Source organism: Marmota monax, unplaced genomic scaffold (assembly GCF_021218885.2).
Source record: "Marmota monax isolate L192 unplaced genomic scaffold, Marmota_monax_Labrador192_F-V1.1 WCK01_AAM20220418_F8-fsc00181, whole genome shotgun sequence".
NCBI lineage: Eukaryota > Metazoa > Chordata > Mammalia > Rodentia > Sciuridae > Marmota > Marmota monax.
The window spans coordinates 2593719-2615028 of record NW_026694276.1 but is presented as its reverse complement, the minus strand read 5'-3'; the positions used below and the strand labels follow the sequence as shown (position 1 = coordinate 2615028).

Genomic DNA, 21310 nt, shown 5'->3' with positions numbered 1-21310 from the left:
TGGATATATATATATATATATATATATAAATCTTTTTCAAGATAAGAAACAGAATTAAATTTGGAAAGAGAAAAGAAATAATGTTTAATAAATTTCTCTCTGGAAGATATATATTACATATATGTGAATATATATGCATGTGTATGTATCTAAAACAAAATCCTAATGTGTCTGTGTGTTTGTGTGTATGTGTGTGTTGTGTGTGTTAGCAAGTGTGTGTGCATCTAAGGGAAAAAATTAACTTTCTGATATGTAACATGAATTGACAATTGCAAATGTTTACAATATATAAATATATGTTTACACATTCAGGATAGCTGAACAAGGAAATTTGGAGCTGAACGGTTCCTCCTGTGTAATGGGAGAAACCACCTGGTCAGTGAGCTACATGAAATGACTTAGGAAATGATTGGATCATGTGGGTTGTAACCTCATCAGTGATTTAATCCATTGAATGGATTAATAACATGAATGGATTATTGGGAGGTGGGACCCAGTTGGAGGAAATAGGTCACTGGGGTCACGCCCTGGAAGGGTTTATCTTGTGCAGTGATGTTTTTCTACCTCATATCAAGCCCAAAGCAATGGGGCCCGCAAACCATCAACTGAAACCATGAGCTACAATAAATCTTTCCTCCCTTTTTTGTTTATTTCAGATATTTTGATCACAACAATGAAAAGCTAACCCAGGGAGAAATTTAGAAATTTGTAATCACAGCAGCCACAGGGAGCCAACACAAACACTGAGCCAAAGAACAACTCAGCCACAGACCCACACACAATGGAGACCAGCAGCAAACACCAGGAACCAGCTGAACCAACCAGCATGCCAGAAGGATGTGCATAGGTCATGTGCCCCAATGCAACAGAAGTCACAGCAGTTCTGGATGCTCTCTTGGGTAAAGCTTTAGTAAGCAATTGTTTTCTAAGATAAAGGAAGTAAATAATTCTCTCTTTTTGAAATTTTATTTATTTTTTTAGTTTTCAGTGGACACAACATCTTTATTTTATTTTATGTGGTGCTAAGTATCGAACCCAATGCCCCGCACATGCCAGGCGAGGGCGCTACCGCTTGAGCCACATCCCCAGCCGGTAAATAATTCTCAAAGGGGCTAATTCAGTTGCTTGACTAAGCTTTCAAAATATTCAGTTAATTTTCTTTCTCTCTTTTTTTTCTTTTTGCCATTATGCAAAAGCTGGGACTTAGGAGAAAAGCCAGTTTAGACAAAACAAGTACATTTTCTGTACACGTCGAAATTTTAGTTTCTGCTGAAATTTAGGAGCCTTTGACCTATGAGGACCCAGTATTATTCTGGGCCCATGTTTTAAATCCTTTCCCTGTGAACTGATATTGCTGAATATTTCCTTTTGATTTCTAATGATATTGGGTCCACAAGACTAAAGGTGGTAGCCAACATTTTGGAATAACAGAGCAGACATGTAAAAAGAACCCCAGTTTGCAACTTGGGTACAGTGGCACACACCTGTAATACCAGCTACTCAGGAGGCTGAGGCAGGAGGATCCCAAGTCAAGGCCAGCCTATGCCTCTTAATGAGACGCTGCCTCAAAAAATAAAAAGGGCTGGGGATGTAGCGCACCAGGTAAGCACTTGCCTAGCATGAATAAGGCCCGGGGTTCAATCCCCAGCACCATTCAAAAACAGGAAGAAGTCACAGTCCTTGATAACATCACTGAGTCAGTGAACCAATTCTGAAATCAGCTTCCACTGGGATTCTTTAGATAGGAGATAAATTCAACCTCTATCTATTATTTAAGCCACTTTTTATTGGGGAATCTGTCACTGACAGCTAGCAATAGTCAGAGAAAAAGCATACCCCTTAGAATAATTATAAACTGAAATGAGTGCAATTTCCCTTCAACACACACATCCCTGTTTGCAAATACTCTATAAGAACATAACTGAAAACCTAATATATATTGGGGAGTGAAGGAAAAACATTCTGAAATAGCTGATATGTAAGCTAAGCCCAGAAAGATAAAGTATTAGCTAGTGAAAAGTGGGGAAAATAGTATTCCTTGCACTTTTAACATTCCTGAGAAGAAAAAGAAATTGGTAAGGTCAAGGAACTAAAGGAAATCTTCCATGACTGGAGAATAATGAATAGCAGGAGGAGTAGCACAAGCTAGAGGTGCAAGCAGCGGCCAGACCATGCAGAGCACCATAGGCCATGTCAAAGATCCCAAGAGCAACATAGACCTGTATTATCCAAGTAAAGTAGGTTTTGCTGTAATAACAACCCTAGAATGTCAGTGGCTTACAAGATGAATATCTCATTCATACATGTGTCCATCATAGTTTAGCAGTGGGCTCTGCATTTGGGATGTCACTGTCCTTATTCTGGGACCAATGTATCCACCTTGTGGAATATGGTTACTAGCCACAGAAAAAGGAACAAGAAATGCAAGCTCAGTTCTTAAAGCTTCTGTCTGTAGGTGAAATGCACAATTTCTGTGCACATTGTATTAGCTAAAACAAGTGACAGGCCCTCCTAACTTCAAGTTCTCCTGCAGGAAAGGAGAATACTAGTGAACAATAGACAATATGACATTCTTTCCAGGAAACATTTGAGAGCTTTGAACAGAAAGCTAAGTGTGGTGGCATATACTTGTAATCCCAGCTACACAAAAGGCTGAGGCAGGAGAATCTCAAGTTCAAGGCCAGCTTGGTAACTGAGCAAGACCCAGTCTATAAAATAAAAACTAAATAAAAAAAAATTAAAAATTAGAGGGCACAGCTCATTGGTAGTTTGCTTTCCTAGCATGTGCAAGTCCCTGGTTTCAATCACCAGTTCCTCAAAAAGAGAGAGCGATTTCAGCAGCAAAAGAACGTGATTTAATTCACAGTATAAAATATCCCTGTAACTGCTGAATGAAGAATAGAAAAAATGCAAGAGCCAGAGAAGTGAGATCAATTAGGAGAGTCTAAGAGTGGCCAGGTTGGACTAGGAGAGTGGCAGTTAGGAGTGGAAAAGAGAGGGAGAGAAGTAGACAGATTATGATATATTTTAAAAGTAGAATTAAAAATTTTTGTGAGGGACTGGATGAAGGGAGATAATGGTACCAAAAATAATTGTCAGGTTTCTGGCTTGAGACACCATAGAGATGGAATTGCCAATTCCTGAGATTGGTGATAATAAGATCAAGAGTCCAATTTTAGACATGCTAAGTTTGAGGAGCCTATAAGTGGCAAAATTACATGCACACCTCAAGAAGTAAAGGGCTGGGGGGCTGAGGGGCTGGGATCGTGGCTCACTAGCAGAGTGCTTGCCTAGCATGTGTGAGGCACTGGGTTCGATTGTCAGCACCACATATAAATGAATAAAATAAAGATCCATCAACAACTAACAAATACTTAAAAAAAGAAATAGTTCTGGGATGTAAACATAAATGTGTAAGTCATTTTGATATATAAATAGTTTTTAAAGCTGTAAAAGAGAATAGGATCCTAGACCAAGCTATGACAACTCCAAAGAGTAGATACTAGATTGGGACAACAGCACTAGCCCTGTAAAGCATTTAAGAATTCAAACTCAAATTCAATCTGTGTGGACTTGAATACTGGGGAAAGTGATATAAATCCTCTGAGCCCTAGTTTCCTCATCCACACTATTTCTGATGGAGCAGTCTGTTGTGAGGATTGCATTGAAAAAAAAATGAACAAACATACAGCCTAGCACATAGAAAAGTACTTCCTAAATCATGGCTATTGGTACTTCTATTAAAGGAGAAAGAGCCTTGAAAGAAGTGGGAGAAAAATAAGGAAGTGTATCATTAATGAAACCATATGAGGAGACTGTTTTTAGGATGAGAGAGGTGCCAAAAATGCCAAATGCTACTAAAAGATTGAGTAAAATGAAAATCTAGGACTGCATTGTGTCTTCTGAATTTGGCACAAAAAAAAAAAAATGCGGTTGCATTTTTTTAAGCATCTTCGATGAATTGATGGGCCAGAAATCAGTTAATGAGCATTAAGGACTAGAAATAAAAATACATTTCAGGTGAAGACCTAAATGTAAAAAGGTGAAACTTTAAATTCTAGGAGAATTTTAATCTCCTAGATTTAAATTAAACCTTTAAAATCTCAGTATAGAAAAGGAGTTCCAAATTCAAACACAAAAAAATATATATATATAAAATATAAATTTGGTAAAGTTTAAAACATCTGTATAAAAAAATAAAATAAAACATCTGTATATAAAAATATATCATAAAAGGTTAGGGGGGAAAACCCCAGATGGAATGAAAATACAAACCTTACAACCAAAACAGATGATGCTCAGAACATACAAGGAAGTCTATAAATCAATAAGAAGAAGACAAATTACCTAATAGTCAAATAAAAAGGACCTCACAGGACCTACAATTTATTAATGTTTCCATATTGTCACAGTCCTCACTTCATCATGTCCTCATTTCTCTCTTTAGTCCCACTTAGATTCCAAGATCCATCATCTTAATTGGTATCTTACACATCCCTTTATTCCCTGCTCCATAATCCATTTCTCTTACTCATTTCCAAAACCGTGTCCTTGAGAAAATCCGATTCTCTGTATTCACACCTGTAGCTGACTTTGGCTGTAGATACTCCTCCTTCAATACAAAAAAAAAAAAAAATAGGTGCAAACTCTATTGAGAATTTGGAGATACAACAGTGGAAAAAAAGATATGACCTTGGGGAGAAAGGGCCCATTTAGTAGCTTCCATTTCTTAAATGAAAAACAAAGAACTATGGCGAAAATGAGGATGTAAGAATGTGAAGCAGAAAGCATCAGAAGGACAAGATGTGAAGATCAGACGTTTGAGGAAATAAGAGGTTCAAGACCATTACTGTGAAGAATGAGAAGGCTATGTTTCAAAAGAAACAAGATATTTGGGCCCTATGAGTACCAATTTAGGGCTATGAATTTATAGGATATCAATTTCTGAAATTTACTGGGCATCATGTAGCTCAGAATTGAGCACACATGTCTATAATTGACACATGCCTATAATCCCAGCAGCTTGGGAGGCTGAAGCAGAAGGATCACAAGTTCAAAGCTAGCCTCAGCATAGTGAGGTCCTAAAGCAACTTACGGAGACTCTGCTCTAAATAAAAAATAAAATGCATTGAGCACACCAATCTTATACAGTTGTAATGGACCATTACATCACACCTTCTGTCAGAATACCCTGACGCCAACCTCCACTCTGATGTGGCATACAGACATCCTAATGCACTCTCACAGAGGCTCTGCACCTCCTCGTGCCACTTAGTACACATGGCTGATACATGGTAAGCTATAACACAGGAAGAGTCAGGATCCTGTGGATGACGGAAACTTCATGTCAGATCTGGTATACATAGATTTGTGTGTAACAGAAATAAACTCAGACCTTAAGTCACTAGTATTTCAGGTTTTCTGCCTCCCACAGTTGATCCTAATTCTAACCAGCAAAAATCTCCAGTTAACTAATCAGAATAACAACCACAAAAGTACCCATGTTAAACTACAGTCAAGGGCTGGGGCTGCAGCTCAGTGGCAAAGCGCTTGCCTAGCATGTGTGAGGCACTGGGCTCAATCCTCAGCACCACATAAAAATTTACAAAATAAAGGCATTCTGTCCATCTACAACTACAAAAAAATTTTTTTTAAAAACTACAGTCAAAACAAAGGGTTTGAAATGGTGAATTATAAAATAAAGTTAAAATAACTTTAGTTTTTTATGGAAATAATATATTAGAAATGTTTTACTAAATTTATAAATACATATGATAATGATATTTCTAATAAGGAGTTTTATAAAAATGATAAATGAAGACAGGAGTAACTGCACAGATTGCCTCAGCATTTTCTTTACCCAACATTTATTGAGTACTATGCCATGCTAAGCAGTATATTGGCTGCCAGGGATATGAAGATAAAATAAAGAGTCCCTAACCATTGAGGAGTTCACAGAGACATAAACAGATGAATTTATGTATTCTAATTTCCAATACTATTTATTTATTTCTGAGCATAAGTAGTTGATTAAACAAATGGACAAAAAAAAAATTAACCTGTAGAAAAGAAATCAACTTTGGTAGAGAAAAGGGCTAACTGTAATTTGTCTCTCTGAGCAGTAGAGGGCGACAGAACATCAAAATGACAGCTTGAGCAAGCCTCTGTGGACCATGTTGTAGGCCTTTTTCTATAAAAGTAATTTATTCAACCAAGTGTTTTTCCCCAGGCTCAATGACATATTTAGCTATGAATATACAAATTGCATAAATTCATTCTGAATGAAATACATTCATTATTTGACAAAAATCAGATTAAAAATAACAATTTTAATTTATTCCTGTGGCATTTATCATTTTTTATATTTTTTTCCTCCATGTTATAAAATCATGAAAATTCATCATTCAAGAAAATACATTTCATCAGGTTTTTAAGTATTACAGATTACTTCTTTCTTATTGGTATCTTCTCAAGATTAGTTAATAAAACACAATGTGGGCACCAGCTGTGGGTTTTGACGGAAGAATAAAAAAATTCTTCAAATTACTTGTGAATAGCATCTTTTTGCAGCATAAAATTTGACAACCTTCATTTATGTCATCTCCTTTGACTATAATTCATATAAAAATATTCATGTGATCAAAGCTTTTCAAATCGCACTAAAGCATTTTATATTAATCCACAGTGGGTTTTCTACGAAAAAGAAGGGGGAAAATGGCTTTTCTTCATCATAATGTTTTGTTTAAGATTACTGTGGAAATGCTCCTCTAGGTACCAGTGAGATAGTTAACTCTCATTTGGAAAGTTATCAGCTGGCAGTTATTTGTGGAGCTCCACTAAATGCTCAGCTTATAAGTATTCACAGAAGGAGATGTTTTAAATTTGAGCTAGGGCAGTTTCCTAGGATTTCTGTAACAAATTACCAGAAACCCCATGGCTTAAGACAGCAGAAAATTCCTCTGTCCTAGTTCAGGATGCAGAAGATCAAAATAAAGGTGTTGGCAGAATGGGTTCCTTCTAAAGGCTCAGAGGAGATTCTGTTCCTAGCCCCTTTTCTAACTTCTGGTGGTTGCCAGCAATCCTTGGTTTTCTTTGACTTGTAGCTACATCACTTTAATCCCTGCCTTTGTCATAAGAGGTATTCGCCCTATATGTGTTTCTGTGTCTTCCCATGACCTTCTTATGAGGTCACAAATCATTGGATTTGGAGGCCCATCCTAATCCTGTATGACCTCATCTTAACTAATTACATATGCAAAGACCTTATTTCGAAACAAGATCATACTCTGAGGTTCCAATGGACATGAATTTTGCAGATTCCTTCTTCAATCCACTACAAATAGTAAGGCTATTTTGTATGTCCTCAAAGAAATCTTTAAAATGAAGAAAAGTATTTTCTCTGTGGAAATGAGTACCAAATATATCATATTCAAAATAGATACATACCAAAATGTACTCAACTGAATTTTTTTATTTACTTTATTTTTCAAATTCATGTTATTTACAGGAGTTTTGAAGTGTATAATAAAATAACCCATTCAATATACAATATGTATAACATAAAATGTATGCTGCTCATTGTCAACAAATAGTGTACACATTTTATTAACCCTGTAGAATTAATAAATAAAGGAAGATACAGTAAAATCTTACCATAAGTAGAGTCAAAAAGTTCTATCATGTAGGAATCATGGCCACATTATTGCAAGGTTGAAAAAAAAAAAAAAACTTCTCAATTAGCTTTAAGTTAATGTGTGTTTTAATTTATGTTTACATTTATAAAATGTGTAAGAAACAAATTATTTTAAAATTATACCATACATTAAATTAAGAAAGCCTCAAATAATCACAGAGCACTCATTTCCTGACTCTTCACCCTGCACACCTTTACCCTGTCCCCATTTGAGAATTGCAGCTGGATGAAGTATGAAGCCAATTACCAACCCAGTTCTATCTCAATTTATATTATCTTTTTTTTTTTTTAGTTGTAGATGGACACAATACCTTTATTTTATTTATTTATTTATTTATTTATTTATTTATTTATTTATTTATTTATTTATTTGTATGTGGTGCTAAGGATCAAACCCAGTGCCTCACATGTGCCAGGCAAGTTCTCTACCACTGAGCTACAACCACAGCCCTGAATTCACATGATCTTAGAGACACTTTCAGAGTTTTTAGAGAATAAAATCAAGACTAAAGAACTTTAAAAAGATGATAAAGAGAAATGCCATCATGATGCTTAATGACAGGGATGTGTTTTGAGAAACACATTCTTAGCAATGTTATTGAGTGAACACCAGAGTGCACATACACAAACCTAGGTGGCATAGCCCCACTACACACTAGGCTGTATCTTCTAGCTACCACGTATGCTGTTTGTCTTGTTGATCAAAGCATCTGCATGCAGCACATGACTCTACAATAAATTGCACAATTCTCATTATCAGAAAGGAGGGAATGCATCTGGGTTTTGAAAAAAGTCAAGTTTTTAATAGCAATGAGTTGTTTGAAAAATATCTCTCTGAAAGATGAAGATAGCAGATAACGTCTCTTAAAAATTCCTAAAATAATCACAATAACAGGCTTAATAAGGGTACTATGTTGTTTTGTTAAAATGAAGGTCATAATGCTAAACCACAACTCAGTCAAGGCAGTTATGGTTAAGGCTAAGCCATGATTGTTCCAATTTATTTCAAGAATAGAGGATAAAGAACTGAAACAAATGTCCTCCAAACACACTTCAAATATCACCCTCCTGCCTGGCCTTTTGGTAGGCACAGGATGACAGACTCTACGAGCCATGCTCCCTGATGAAAACCCAAAGTTAGTAGTCTGAGCTGCTAGTTCTGAACATGCTTTAAAACAATTGAGCAGACAGAGAAGTGACCTTTTAAAGATCATATAGCCAAATCAAACTGTGGTGGAATACATGAAAGATTCCTGCAAGGAAACTTCTGGGGTTTCAAGACCCAGCACAAGACTTCTTCTTCCCTACCTTTCTAAGGCCTAATGATAACATGGGAATTAATTCAGAACACCGAGGACAGCAGGAGGAGAGTTGCCAGTGCACGATGGAGTATGCAGGAAGCGATGTTAGTGTAGGAGAGATCAATCTCCATGGCAGAAACTCACGGAAGCTTGAGGCTCATTTTGCAGGTGCTCCTAAGGGCAGGGAGCCAAGAGGCTAAAATGGAAGGATTGTTTGAAAGTGGGCCTAGCACATGATGGCACCAGATATCTGCCTACACTTCCTGCCTTCCTCTGCCATTTTTAAATACATGGAATACCAACTAGCATTTCACCTCTGGGAAAAATAAAATAAGGTTTCTTCTTCTGAAAAACAGAATAAACTGAGGAGCATTAGGTTATGCTGAGGATGGACATCGGTGTCCCAAGTAAAGCCCTTTCCCTTCTTCTTTTGAGTTCCAAACCTTTCCCTGCAAAACTAAAAGGCATCAACATTCTAACCCCAAGATTAAGGCAACCCGTGGATAAATCTATTTATTAAAGCTGTGGTTAGCTGGGGCTGGGGAGGTGTGGCTCCGTGGTAGCATGCTGGGAGCCATTAGCCAAGTAAGTATGACAATTTCCTTGCCAGCGTACCCCATGTTGCAGTGACATTGAATGTACTTAACCTTGCTCAAGGACCAAGGCAGATTAGGGTGTTCCCGGTTTTAAGATAATCTTGTTTAGGGCGTTCCCAGTTTAGGTTCCAGGTTTAAGGTTTAAGATTATTCCTGCTGGGAATAGGGCGTATCCTGCTGCCTGAGTTCCCCTTGAGTTCTCACGGGATTCAGACAGTATATTTTGGAGATAGAAGCCCAGTGGAGGTGAATTTGGGAGAGAAGGAGGATTTGGGAAGAGAACGTGGATTTCCCCAGAACGTGATTGTAGACAGCTGGTGTGAGTTCGGGAATAAAGAGTTGCTGTTTGAACCTACAAGCTGTGTGGTGGCTCGTGATTGTGTGCCCAGCCAGACTGCGGCATTTGTGCCCAGCCAGACTGCGGCATTTGGTGGCCCGTGCGGGGAACTTCTGAAGCTTGGAGGTAAGTGAAATTGCTCGCCCTGAGGAAGAGCGAAAGAATGGGTGACCAACTCAAAAAACAATGTGTTATTGTTTTGATTTATCTTGTTTTTGTTTCAAGCTGCCTATCCCTAGAAATTTCTCAGGCAAACTGGAAAAAATGGTTAACTAAAGGTTTGAAGTTTGTCGGCCCTGAGGAAGAGAAAATTGATACAACGATTTTTTATTCCGTTTTTGTTTCATTCAGTTTCGGCTTTGTTTTGTGCTATCTTATTGGGTTGCGTTATCTTTATAGTAGATTAGAAATTAGTAAAAAACAAACCGAAAAGATGTTAAGTAAATTGTTAGAGGTTCAGACCATGGAGAAAGACATTTTAGATCAAGCAAAAGAGAAGGTCTCTCGAGCTAGTCAGACAGAGGAAGAAAATTTAAAGGAAAAGGGGTTGTTAGGAAAAAGGCCACAACAGGAGGCTGTTACTAACTCCATTTTATCACAAGAGGGCATAATTCAACCAACAGCCCCACCGATGGAGACAGCTGAGTGGCCCTCAAACCCCGTAGTTGATAAATGGGATCCTGAGACAGGACCTCAAAGATTAGCATGCCCTGTACTTGAACAGGCAGGAGGGCAGCGAATTCACCGTGCTTTAGATTTTAAAACAGTGAAGCAGTTAAAGGAGGCTGTAACAACCTATGGTCCCCAAGCTCCCTTCACGGTAAGCATGGTTGAGTCCATTACTAACTTGGACATGACGCCAGCAGATTGGGCTAGCATGTGTAAATCTGTACTAAATGGAGGACAATATTTGTTATGGAAGGTTGCCAATGAGGAATTTTGCGCGGAGACAGCTAGGCGAAATGCAGCAGCCGGTTACCCTCAAAGAAATCTAGATATGTTGTTAGGAAAAGGACCTTATGAGGGTCAACGGCAACAAATTGAATATGATCCTGCTATATATGCACAAATCGCTGCAGACGCAGTTAGGGCATGGAAGACTTTACAAGGACATGGAGATTTACAAGGTCAGCTATCTAAGGTAATACAGAGAGCTAATGAACCTTACGCTGACTTTGTAGATAGGCTAATTCAAACGGCTGCCAAAATTTTTGGGGATACAGAACAAGCAATGCCATTAATAAAACAACTGGCTTATGACCAAGCAAATCGTTGCTGCAGAGAGGTTATTAGACCATGGAGACATGAAGATTTAAACACATATATTAAATTATGTAGAGATATTAATGAACAAGGGCAAGTCTTGGCAGCTGCAGTACAACAGGCTTTAGATGCCAGGCCAAAAACATGCTATGATTGTGAACAAACAGGACATTTTAAAAGGAATTGCCCCATAGGAGGAGGGTTTAACAAAAGTAGGTATCAAAGGAATAGAATACCAGGTATTTGCCCACGATGCCGTAGAGGGAGACATTGGGCTAATGAATGCCGCAGTCTGGCTGGGCACAAATGCCGCAGTCTGGCTGGGCACACAATCACGAGCCACCACACAGCTTGTAGGTTCAAACAGCAACTCTTTATTCCCGAACTCACACCAGCTGTCTACAATCACGTTCTGGGGAAATCCACGTTCTCTTCCCAAATCCTCCTTCTCTCCCAAATTCACCTCCACTGGGCTTCTATCTCCAAAATATACTGTCTGAATCCCGTGAGAACTCAAGGGGAACTCAGGCAGCAGGATACGCCCTATTCCCAGCAGGAATAATCTTAAACCTTAAACCTGGAACCTAAACTGGGAACGCCCTAAACAAGATTATCTTAAAACCGGGAACACCCTAATCTGCCTTGGTCCTTGAGCAAGGTTAAGTACATTCAATGTCACTGCAACATGGGGTACGCTGGCAAGGAAATTGTCATACTTACTTGGCTAATGGCTCCCAGCAGTAGCACACTCGACTGGCATGGGTGAGGCACTGGGTTTGATCCTCAGCACCACATACAAATTAATTAATTAATTAATTAATTAATTAAAATAAAGGTCCATCCACAATTTTAAAGAATATTAAATTAAAAAAAAAAAAACTGTGGTTAACTATGTACCGAGAACTTGGCTTCCTCATTCCTTAATCTGGTGCTTTCCTGGGAAGGGACTACCAGACTGGGCATTTCATCTTCTGGCCTCCCTCATATCCAAATGTAGCCATTTAACTACATGGAACATGAGTAGAAGTGGTGTGTGTCACTTTCAGGCCAGGGCTCTTAAGAAAGCAACTGTGGAGTTGGGGGTGTAGCACCATGGTAGAGCACATGCTAAACATTTGTGAGGCCCTGGGTTCTGTACCCAGTGGATGGTGGGGTGGTGGGGAGGAAGTGGGAAAGAAAGGAAGGAATAAAGAAAGAAAAAGTGCCTTTTCACATTCTCACTCACCCTCTGCCAGCCAGAAGCAGAAGGCACGAAGGTCAAAGAAGATGCCTGTAGGTAGCATCAGTTGAAGGAGCCTGGGTCTCTGAGTCACTATGTGCGGAAAAGCCATCCATGAATCAGGAACATCTGAACTATGCCGCAGTTGAGAAACAAGCATATATCATAGAAAACCATGAAGTTTTGAGGCTCATTTGGGTAACCAGCATTACCATAGTTAATCATCCTTCCCATGTACATGGAGCTCCCAGCACAGGCACTTAACCTGTGAGAGGAAAGACCTACATATTCAATAGGAAGAAACTCCGAAAAGCTATCTAAAACAGTCCCATTCGTAAATATGATGGACAAGATCACAAGAAAGAAAATAAGCAGAATAAACAAACAAACTCAAGATTTACTAATCCAGAAAGAAGAACAGAGATTGTCGGCTTATGGAATAGGAAAAAAAAAACTAAAATTTTTAAATTTGTGTTCTTAGAGAAATTTGAAAACGTATTAATTACTTCCACAAAACTGGCACTAGATAATCCTACCCCTTGCCCTGTCCCCCCACACATCAAAATAAAAATACAAAAGGAGAGTCTTGTAAATTAGCATATGATTGCTAAATTTTTAAAAATCAATTGAAAGAGCCAGGTTTTGTGGCACACGCCTGTAATTCCAGGGACTCAGGAGGCTCAGACAGGAGGATCACAAGTTCGGGGCCAGCTCCAGCAACTTAGTAAGACCATGTTTTAAAATAAAAACATAAAAGGGACTGGGTATGTAACTTCGTGGTAAGAAAAAATAAAAATAAGGAAGAATGAAATGGTAAGAATTATAGAGAGATCTCCTCCCAAGTTAAAGACAGAACTGTTCCTAGTAAAGGGGATAAATGAGTACCAAGGGAAAAAAAGACCATCTCACATCACCATTAAATTTTAGAACACCAAATAATTAGAGAAGGTTTTTAATTTCTTTTTTAACTGTGGGAAGAACATTTAAGATGAGGTCTACCTTCTTTTTTTTTTAATATTTATTTTTTAGTTTTCGCGGACACAACATCTTTGTTTGTATGTGGTGCTGAGGATCAAACCCGGGCCGCACGCATGCCAGGGGAGTGTGCTACGGCTTGAGCCACATCCCCAGCCCGAGGTCTACCTTCTTGACAACATTTTAAGTTTATGGGACAGTGTATTAGCTGCAAGCACAGTGTTGTACAGCAGATCTCTAGAACTTACTTATCCTGGTTAACTGAGAAACTTTCTAGACATGGAGCAGCAACTGCCCATTTCCTGCTCCCCTAGTCCCTGGCAGCCACCATTTTTTTCTGCTTTTACAAATTTGACTGTTTTAGGAATCTCATGTAAGTGGAATATTGCAGAAAATGTCTTTCTGTCATGAACTCATTTCACTTAGCATAATGCCCTATAGGCTCATCTCTGTTGTCACAAATGGCAGGATTTCCTTCTTTTTATGGCTGAATAGAATTCCCATTGTGTACAGACCACATTTTCTTGATCCATTCACCTCCTGATGGACATTTAGTTTGATTCCATATCTAGGCTATTGTGCACAGTGCTGCAATAAACATAGGAAAAGTAGATTTCTTTAAAGTCTCTAGAAAAGAAGAGGGGGGAAAAAAAGGTCACTTACCAAGAAACAATAATACACTGGCATCAAACTTCTTATTAGGAACACTCTGTGCTAGAAGAGAATGGAACAATGTCTTCACAGTTCTGAGGAGAGAGAAAAGTTTGAATATAGAATTTTGTGCTCTGCCAAACTATAAATCAATGTGAAGGCATATGAAAGACATTTTCAAATTTGCAAGTGCTCAGAAATTTCATCTCCCATCTATTTGTTTGTGTTTCTGTTGAATATGCCTTAGGATATGTTCCAGAGAAGTGAGGTACAAACCAACAAAGATGTAGAATATGAGGGAGTGGAACTAGGCGTGAAGTTTAATCAAAAACAATTCCAGGGTGAGAGTTGTGCATGGAATTTGCTAAGCAATCTAAATCAGAATAGGAAGCCAGTTGGCCCCAAATACAATGTCTTCAAGAACAAAAATGAAATGTGATCTACATTAAAGATAGAATAACTATGGAAATGGGTGGTATCCATGATACAGTAAAGAAATCTTCTCTCAGTAAAAAATAAAAGAAAGACAAATGGAAATTCCAGGAAAGACAAACAATAAAAATTGTGTAAAATAACTCATGATACGAATCCAAAGCCTGTTAAAATACAACATCATTTTAAGCTATTTCTGAAATGATAAAAGAGAATTTATTTCATTTGGACACTAGAACATTCTTCTCCAAGGATCCTAGAGATCATGACTTTACACCTATAAAAAGAAATGTAATCGTTGCACATTATTTGACTATGCAGTAAATGATAGTTTAAAAAAACACAACAATATAAATTAGGGAAAGCATTAATTTTCAATTTTCAGGATCAACCTATAAGCAACATGTGAAAGATGGGTTTCAGTAAAGAATGTATTTGTCATTGACCTTGAAATGCAAAAATAAAAATACAGCTGACAGAATGTGGGGGTTAGGATACAAGCATGTGGAAGATGGAAGAAAGGAGAAAAGGTCCAATTGCCTCATCAAAGCATATCCAAAATGGCCTACTTCACTAACTCCAAAAGCACTGCCTGCTCAGAAGGAACCTCATCTGTCTGGGTTACTTAAGAGCCTCTTGGTCAGTCCCCTGTCTCCACCAACGTCTTCCTGCACCTCTCAACATGGAAGGCACACACAGCCTTCTAAACACAGGTCAGACCATGTCACTTCTCTGCTCAAAACTTTGCAGTGGCTTCCCATTTAACCTAGAGTTTAAAAAAAATAATAATAATCCCTAAATTGATCCATGTGACCTTCACCGTCTCACACTCCTGCTTTGCGGCTTTTGCTGTTGCCCCTGTCTGGAACTTTCTTCCAAAGATATTCACATGGAATATGGAAAGTGAATAGATAGTGTCTTTCATGGTTTTTGTTTTGTGGTCCCAGAGATAGAACCCAGGGCCTCCTGCATGGTAGGCAAGTACTTTACCACTGAGCTACAACCCTAGCCCTTATTTATTTCTATTTTGAGACAGGGTCTCCCTACCGTTGCCCAGTCTGGCCTCAAACATGCAATCCTTCTGCCTCAACCTCCTGAAGAGCTGGGATCACAGGTATGAACCACCATACTCAGAAGACAGTGAATTTTAACTTGAGAAATAAAGAAATATGAGCAAAAGCATCTAATTGAATGTCTGGAGGTCATTACCAGAATACTAAAAGAAAAAAATAATTATTTTTTGCAGTACTGGCGATTAAAAAGTGTTTCTACATATGTACAACAATAGAATAACACAGCAGTCCATAAACACAATGGTTGTCCCAGTTTGTATAAGTACATACTGTGGTGTTCCTACAATGACAAATTGCCTAAAGATACATTTTTCAGGACATAGCCCAATCATAGGCAATGCATGACCGTGTATGTATGTTTGTTATGAGCCGAGAAACAAACTCTTGAAGGGTACACACCAGATTACTTGCAGATGTAACTTTTCAGGGATCAGTTGAAAGGAATAGAGGGGTAAAAATCAGTATTAAAGGTTTTAGTCTTTTTAGCTTGTCAAAAAGAGGGAGAATATTTGCCTGTGGCAAGTGGGACTAGGAAGAGGGCAAAACACTTGTTTTTCTGTAGAAACTCGTCAATAGTATTTTATTTTTACTTTGATGGAAATTAAAGAAAATCAATTTTAAAAAAGAAAAAGAATAAACAGTTCTCGGTTCAGTCTAGCACACGCAAAAATGTACCCTAGAACCCTAAAGTACCATCACAACTGAGATGATGCTAGATTTGGAAATTTTCAAAGTATTACCAGCTGCTCACTAATAAAATAAGATAACATGAAACATTTGGTTTTAAGCATTTTAACTTCTTGATATCAACCCACAAGGATTTCAAAATGTCCCTCTATTAACAACATAGTCACTATATGGACATCAGGGCCTCTTCTCTTATCCACCTGTCAGCTGCTGGGGAACTGGTCCAGTATTTTAGCATTTGATCTTATTTTCTCCTTCTGGATCACGTGGTTGGCTTGGCCTCTTTATGAGATTGCCAAATGCAAGTGTAACATGCCAAGCCAAACATCTGTCACTAGGCAGCAGGAAATTAATTGGTCTTACCTAAAAGAGTGTTTTCTACACCCGGAACACTGTAGTCATTAAGCCAAGATGAGGACCCAGCCCTGGTGAATGGTGTGGCCGGACTTCAAGGTCTCAGGGAGCAGCCAGTTTCTCCCCATGCTCACAGAGCCCTGGAGGGCCCAGCCTCTCCTTGTGAAGCCATGTCCAGAAAGAGAACAGGGCGGACATTCTGATGAGGAAGCGATAGGCAGGTCTACAAAGAGTTCTTTGAGTCACTTTTATAGTTTCTATAAAACTCAAGGGCTAAGACTAAAAGTGGCCTCTGCTGCTTATTCATGGGTCAGCCTTGGCATCTGATGCAAATGTTCTTCCAAACCCTAGGCGGCCGGCGGAGATAATAAAGACAGCTTTTGTCCAGACTGCAAGCAAAAGAGAAATTCTGGTTCTCTACCCTTGATTTTATCCCAGGCCGGAAGGGAAGAAAACAACAAAAGGTTCCTGTATCTCCACAGCAGATCTTTAGCATGGGAATGAGTGTGTTGCCCTGGTTACGACGATCAATTGACTACAACACAGGTAAGTGACAAACCAAACTGGCCTGTGGTGCCACATGCCCTGTAATCCCAGTGACTAGAGAGGCTGAGGCAGGAGGATAGCAAGTTGGAGACCAGCCTCGGCAACTTAGTGGGACCCTGTCTCAAAAGAGAAAATGAAAAGTGCCGAGGAGGATACAGACAGCTCAGTGGTAGAGCCTTACCTAGCATGTGCGAGGCTCTGTGTTCAATTCCCAGCACCAGGAAAAGGAGAGATAAGGGGCCGGGTGGGTGGGTGACAAGCCATTTGAGGTGTTTAAGATAACAGGGACCAAAAACATTATCTGTGCATTTATGTGTGAACTTTTGGGGAAAAAAAAGGCCTGAAGGCTGTATTGCAGTCCCCATGGGTAAATTTATTATGTCGTTTATTACGTTTACAAGACATCTAACAATTACATTTTGGAAGGGAATGTTTGGAGAGTAGCATGTTGTTAGAGTGCATGATTAGCATGTTCAAGGCCCTACGTTTAGTCCCCAGCACCAAAAGATACAGTATAAATAAAATAAAAATTGGGAGAAGTTATCAAATATGACATTCATTTTAGAATTATTAATATCATTCCATTTTTTTCTGATAATGATATTACTCAAGGATTGATTGTCCCTTAGGTCATTCTTGCTTCTTGAAAGAAAACCCCTATTATCATATAATTAACTACCCTTCCCCCAATTCTCCAAAATAGTGGGGCGATGGGTTAGAAAGGGAACTTTGTTTTAGAGTACTTTTTTAAAAGCCCCCCACTCCAAGTACTGGAGATTAAAACCAGAGGCACTCTACCACTGAGCTACACCTCTAGTTCTTTTTATTTTTGTTTTTAATTTTGAGACAGGGTCTCACTAGGTTGCTGAGGCTGGCCTTGAACTTGCAATCCTCCTGCTTCAGCCTCCCTAGTCACTGGGACTATAGGCATGTTTCACTGTGCCCAGATGTTTTAGAGGAAAACTATTCCTCTGGTGCTTAAATCTTCCTGTGTTGTTTCAAAGCACTGGTCACCAGGAGTATACGAAGCTTATCCACAATTCATTTCCTCCTCAATCTCAATTCCATCTAGATGTCCAAACAGAAGTCTGCAAGCAGTTCTTGTCTTCTCTCCCTTACTCTCCACATCCACTCATCCCCTACAAAGTCTTGCATGCTATAATTCTAAAATACATCATGAATTTTTCCTCATTCTCTGATTAAAGGGAATGGCCTGCTACAACAGTAATTTTTTTTAAAAAAAGAAGCATTTTAAAAAATAATAATAATAAAGTAGTCTATGTCTTGTAATGCTTAGTATGATTCAGGCGCTCTTCTAAGTACTTTACATGGATTAATGCATTTACTCCTATGAATAACCCTATAAGGCATTCTAGTATATTGCCACTTTAAGATGGAAAAAAAGATACACAGAGAAGTTAAGTGATTTTTCCAAAGCCACACAGCTAGGAAATAGAGGAGTCAGAAGTCAGCTCCTAACTGATCCTCTGCATTCATACCTACCATGTTCTAATCCAATTTCAACATGAGAGCCAGTATGATCATTTAAAACAAATAACTTATAGATAACCATAAATTCCCTTAAGGTGAAAACAGAAAATACCTTAATTCTTCTTTCCAACAGCCCAATTGAGCCAGCTTCTCAAGACAGATTCTTTCCTAATGACTAGGGCAAGTCCCTTGCCTTTTATTGATGTTCTTAGTTAATAAAATTTATTTTAATCATAGAGTAGTCTCATCTTAATAATAAAAATGCCTAATCTGGCATTTTGGCTAAAACTCTGAATTTCATTAAAGTGAATGCTTCGTCCCCAGCTCCCACCCAGACCCGCCTGGGCTGTGGCCTTTGTGGTGGGGTCAGCCCCTCTCCTTTGGCCCTCCTCCATTTTATTCTCTCTGCTGACTTTTGGCCAGCCAGGGCTGCAGGGGCCAGCAAAGGAAGGGAGATAAGAGACAAGAATGTTCTTGTGTGACAGGCATAGATGTAACTAGCATTGATATGCCCTGGCCCTGATAAGTGTTAAAGTCCACTCTGGCTCTCAGGGCCCTTATGAGCACCTTGGACACTCCTCGGTGGGTTTTCCTGACCATAGCTCTACCAAAGCAGGCAAAGCCTCAAACGTAATTGGACATTTACACGCCCACTCCACCCCAGCCTCCTGCAGCTGCTGAGTCTTAGCACGCGTTTTGCTTCTGCCCTGGGGTGGGCAGAAGGCCTCTTAAGCATGATCCCCGTTCAAATGACCTCAGGTACATATTCCTACCAATGATTCCATACTTCTGAGCACCAATGAAGGATTACAGCTACTTTCCAAACAGTTCCTTGTTCTGGTGCCAGTAAACTCTTCTCCCGGTATTTCTGTGACCTGTGGAATTCAGAGGGTACAAGTCAAACACTCCCTGTCTTCTCAGTGAAGCCTCCCTCAGTGGGCCTGAGGTGAAGTATGACCCCACCAGGGTCATAGGGAAGGCTCACCCTGTGGTGAAGGGTCTTTCCACAAATCTTCCCAGTCTCAACTAGCTCCTCATCTCTTCAATTTTAGCACTACAGTGTCAGCCTTAAGATGGGCAGGGGAGGGCTGGGATTGTGGCTCAGCAGTGGAGCGCTCGTGTGCCACGTGCAAGGCCCTGGGTTCGATCCTCAGCACCACATATAAGTAAGTAAACTGAATAAAGATATTGTGTCCCACTACAACTAAAAAATAAAAAAGATGGGCAGGGGAGTGAGGGTCCACAGAACTGGTTTTCGTATGTGTTTGGTTTTTGGTGCTAAGGCTCTAACCCAGGGCTTTGCATGGGGGGCAAGCACTCCACCGCTGGTTCCCAGCCCCACAGAATGGTTTTAAACACCTCTTGTGTAATTCTGCCATTGCTGATCTGACTTGAACAGTTCACTGTGGAATGTGGGGGTAATTGAGCCCCTGATGAAAGTGAGCCAGAAAGAGTCCCAATTTCACATCCTCTTAGAAACACATCCTATTGTCTTCCCATTGCTGCTGGGATTGAATGTCAATCCTTTAATATGTCTGTGGAGCACTGTGTCCGGTGGCACCTACCTACCGCCCAGCCTTGTCTCATACTCCACAGAGGAATAGCCAAGGTTCGTTCCTGGGTCCAGCCATACCGGTCTTTTTTTGCAGGTCCCTGGGTTCCCTCAGCTCTTTTCTACTCACTGCTTTTTGGGGGGGGACCAGGGATTGAACTCAGGGGCACTCCACCACTGGGCCACATCCCCAGCCCTATCTTGTATTTTATTTAGAGACAGGGTCTCACTGAGTTGCTTAGTGCCTTGCTCTTGCTGAGGCTGGCTTTGAACTTGCAATCCTCCTGCCTCAGCCTCCCACACTGCTAGGATTATAAACCTGCGCCACCTCATTCAGCTCTCACACTGCTTCTTGCTTTCTCATTTTTTAGGCCTCTTAAGCATGATCCCAGGTATGCATTAAGACCAAGAGTGTTTATGTTTACCTCATAACAAAGGACTTTCCTGAAATCGCTCCCTTCCCCCACCCATTATTCTCTTCTGAATATATTATTTTACTTTACAGCTTCTATCACAGGTTATAATCCTAAATTGTAACTATTTGCCAAAGCATTTCCATTTTCCTCATACAGTTGAACTACATTTCCCTGTCTCACCTGCAGTTAGGTGCAGCCAGATGACTGTTCTAACCAAGGGAATACAGGCAGCTTCTGGGTCTAGCCTGCAGAGTTCTGCCACATGTAATCCTCCATTCGCTTTTTCCATTCACCAACTTCATAGATAAGATTTAAAGACCCAGAGGAGTATAGAACTGCAAAGGAGAAGTGGGTTAGTGCTAATGGGGGGTATCCAGGATCCTCAAGCCATCAGCAACAGCCTGGATGGATCATTCCCTAACCAAAAGCAAGCTTTTACTGGATTAATCCATTTAGTTCTCTCTCTCTCAACTGGACTTTGAACTCAGGGGCACTTTACTGCTAAACCACATCCCAAGCCCTTTTTATTCTGAGACAGGATCTCACTAAGTTGCTGAAGGTCTTGCTAGATTGCTGACACTGGCCTTGAACTTTCATGCCTCCTGCCTCAGCCTCCCAAGTCCCTGGAATTAAAGGTAAGCACCACGGCACCCACAGGAGTTTTATCCTCATAGAAGATTCCAGTTAATAAATTGAAGAAAGAATGATAGCATTAGATTACCAC

At 39.6% G+C, this 21310-nt stretch overlaps 1 protein-coding gene across 1 annotated transcript in view; it reads right to left on the bottom strand.

The window, feature by feature from the left end:
• Positions 1-21310, bottom strand: part of LOC124108666 (rho GTPase-activating protein 29-like) — a 52827-nt gene that overhangs the window by 9557 nt on the left and 21960 nt on the right. Inside the window, 1 exon segment of the mRNA XM_046467148.1 lies at positions 19430-19493. Within this exon segment, the coding sequence (XP_046323104.1) occupies positions 19430-19493 (64 nt within the window).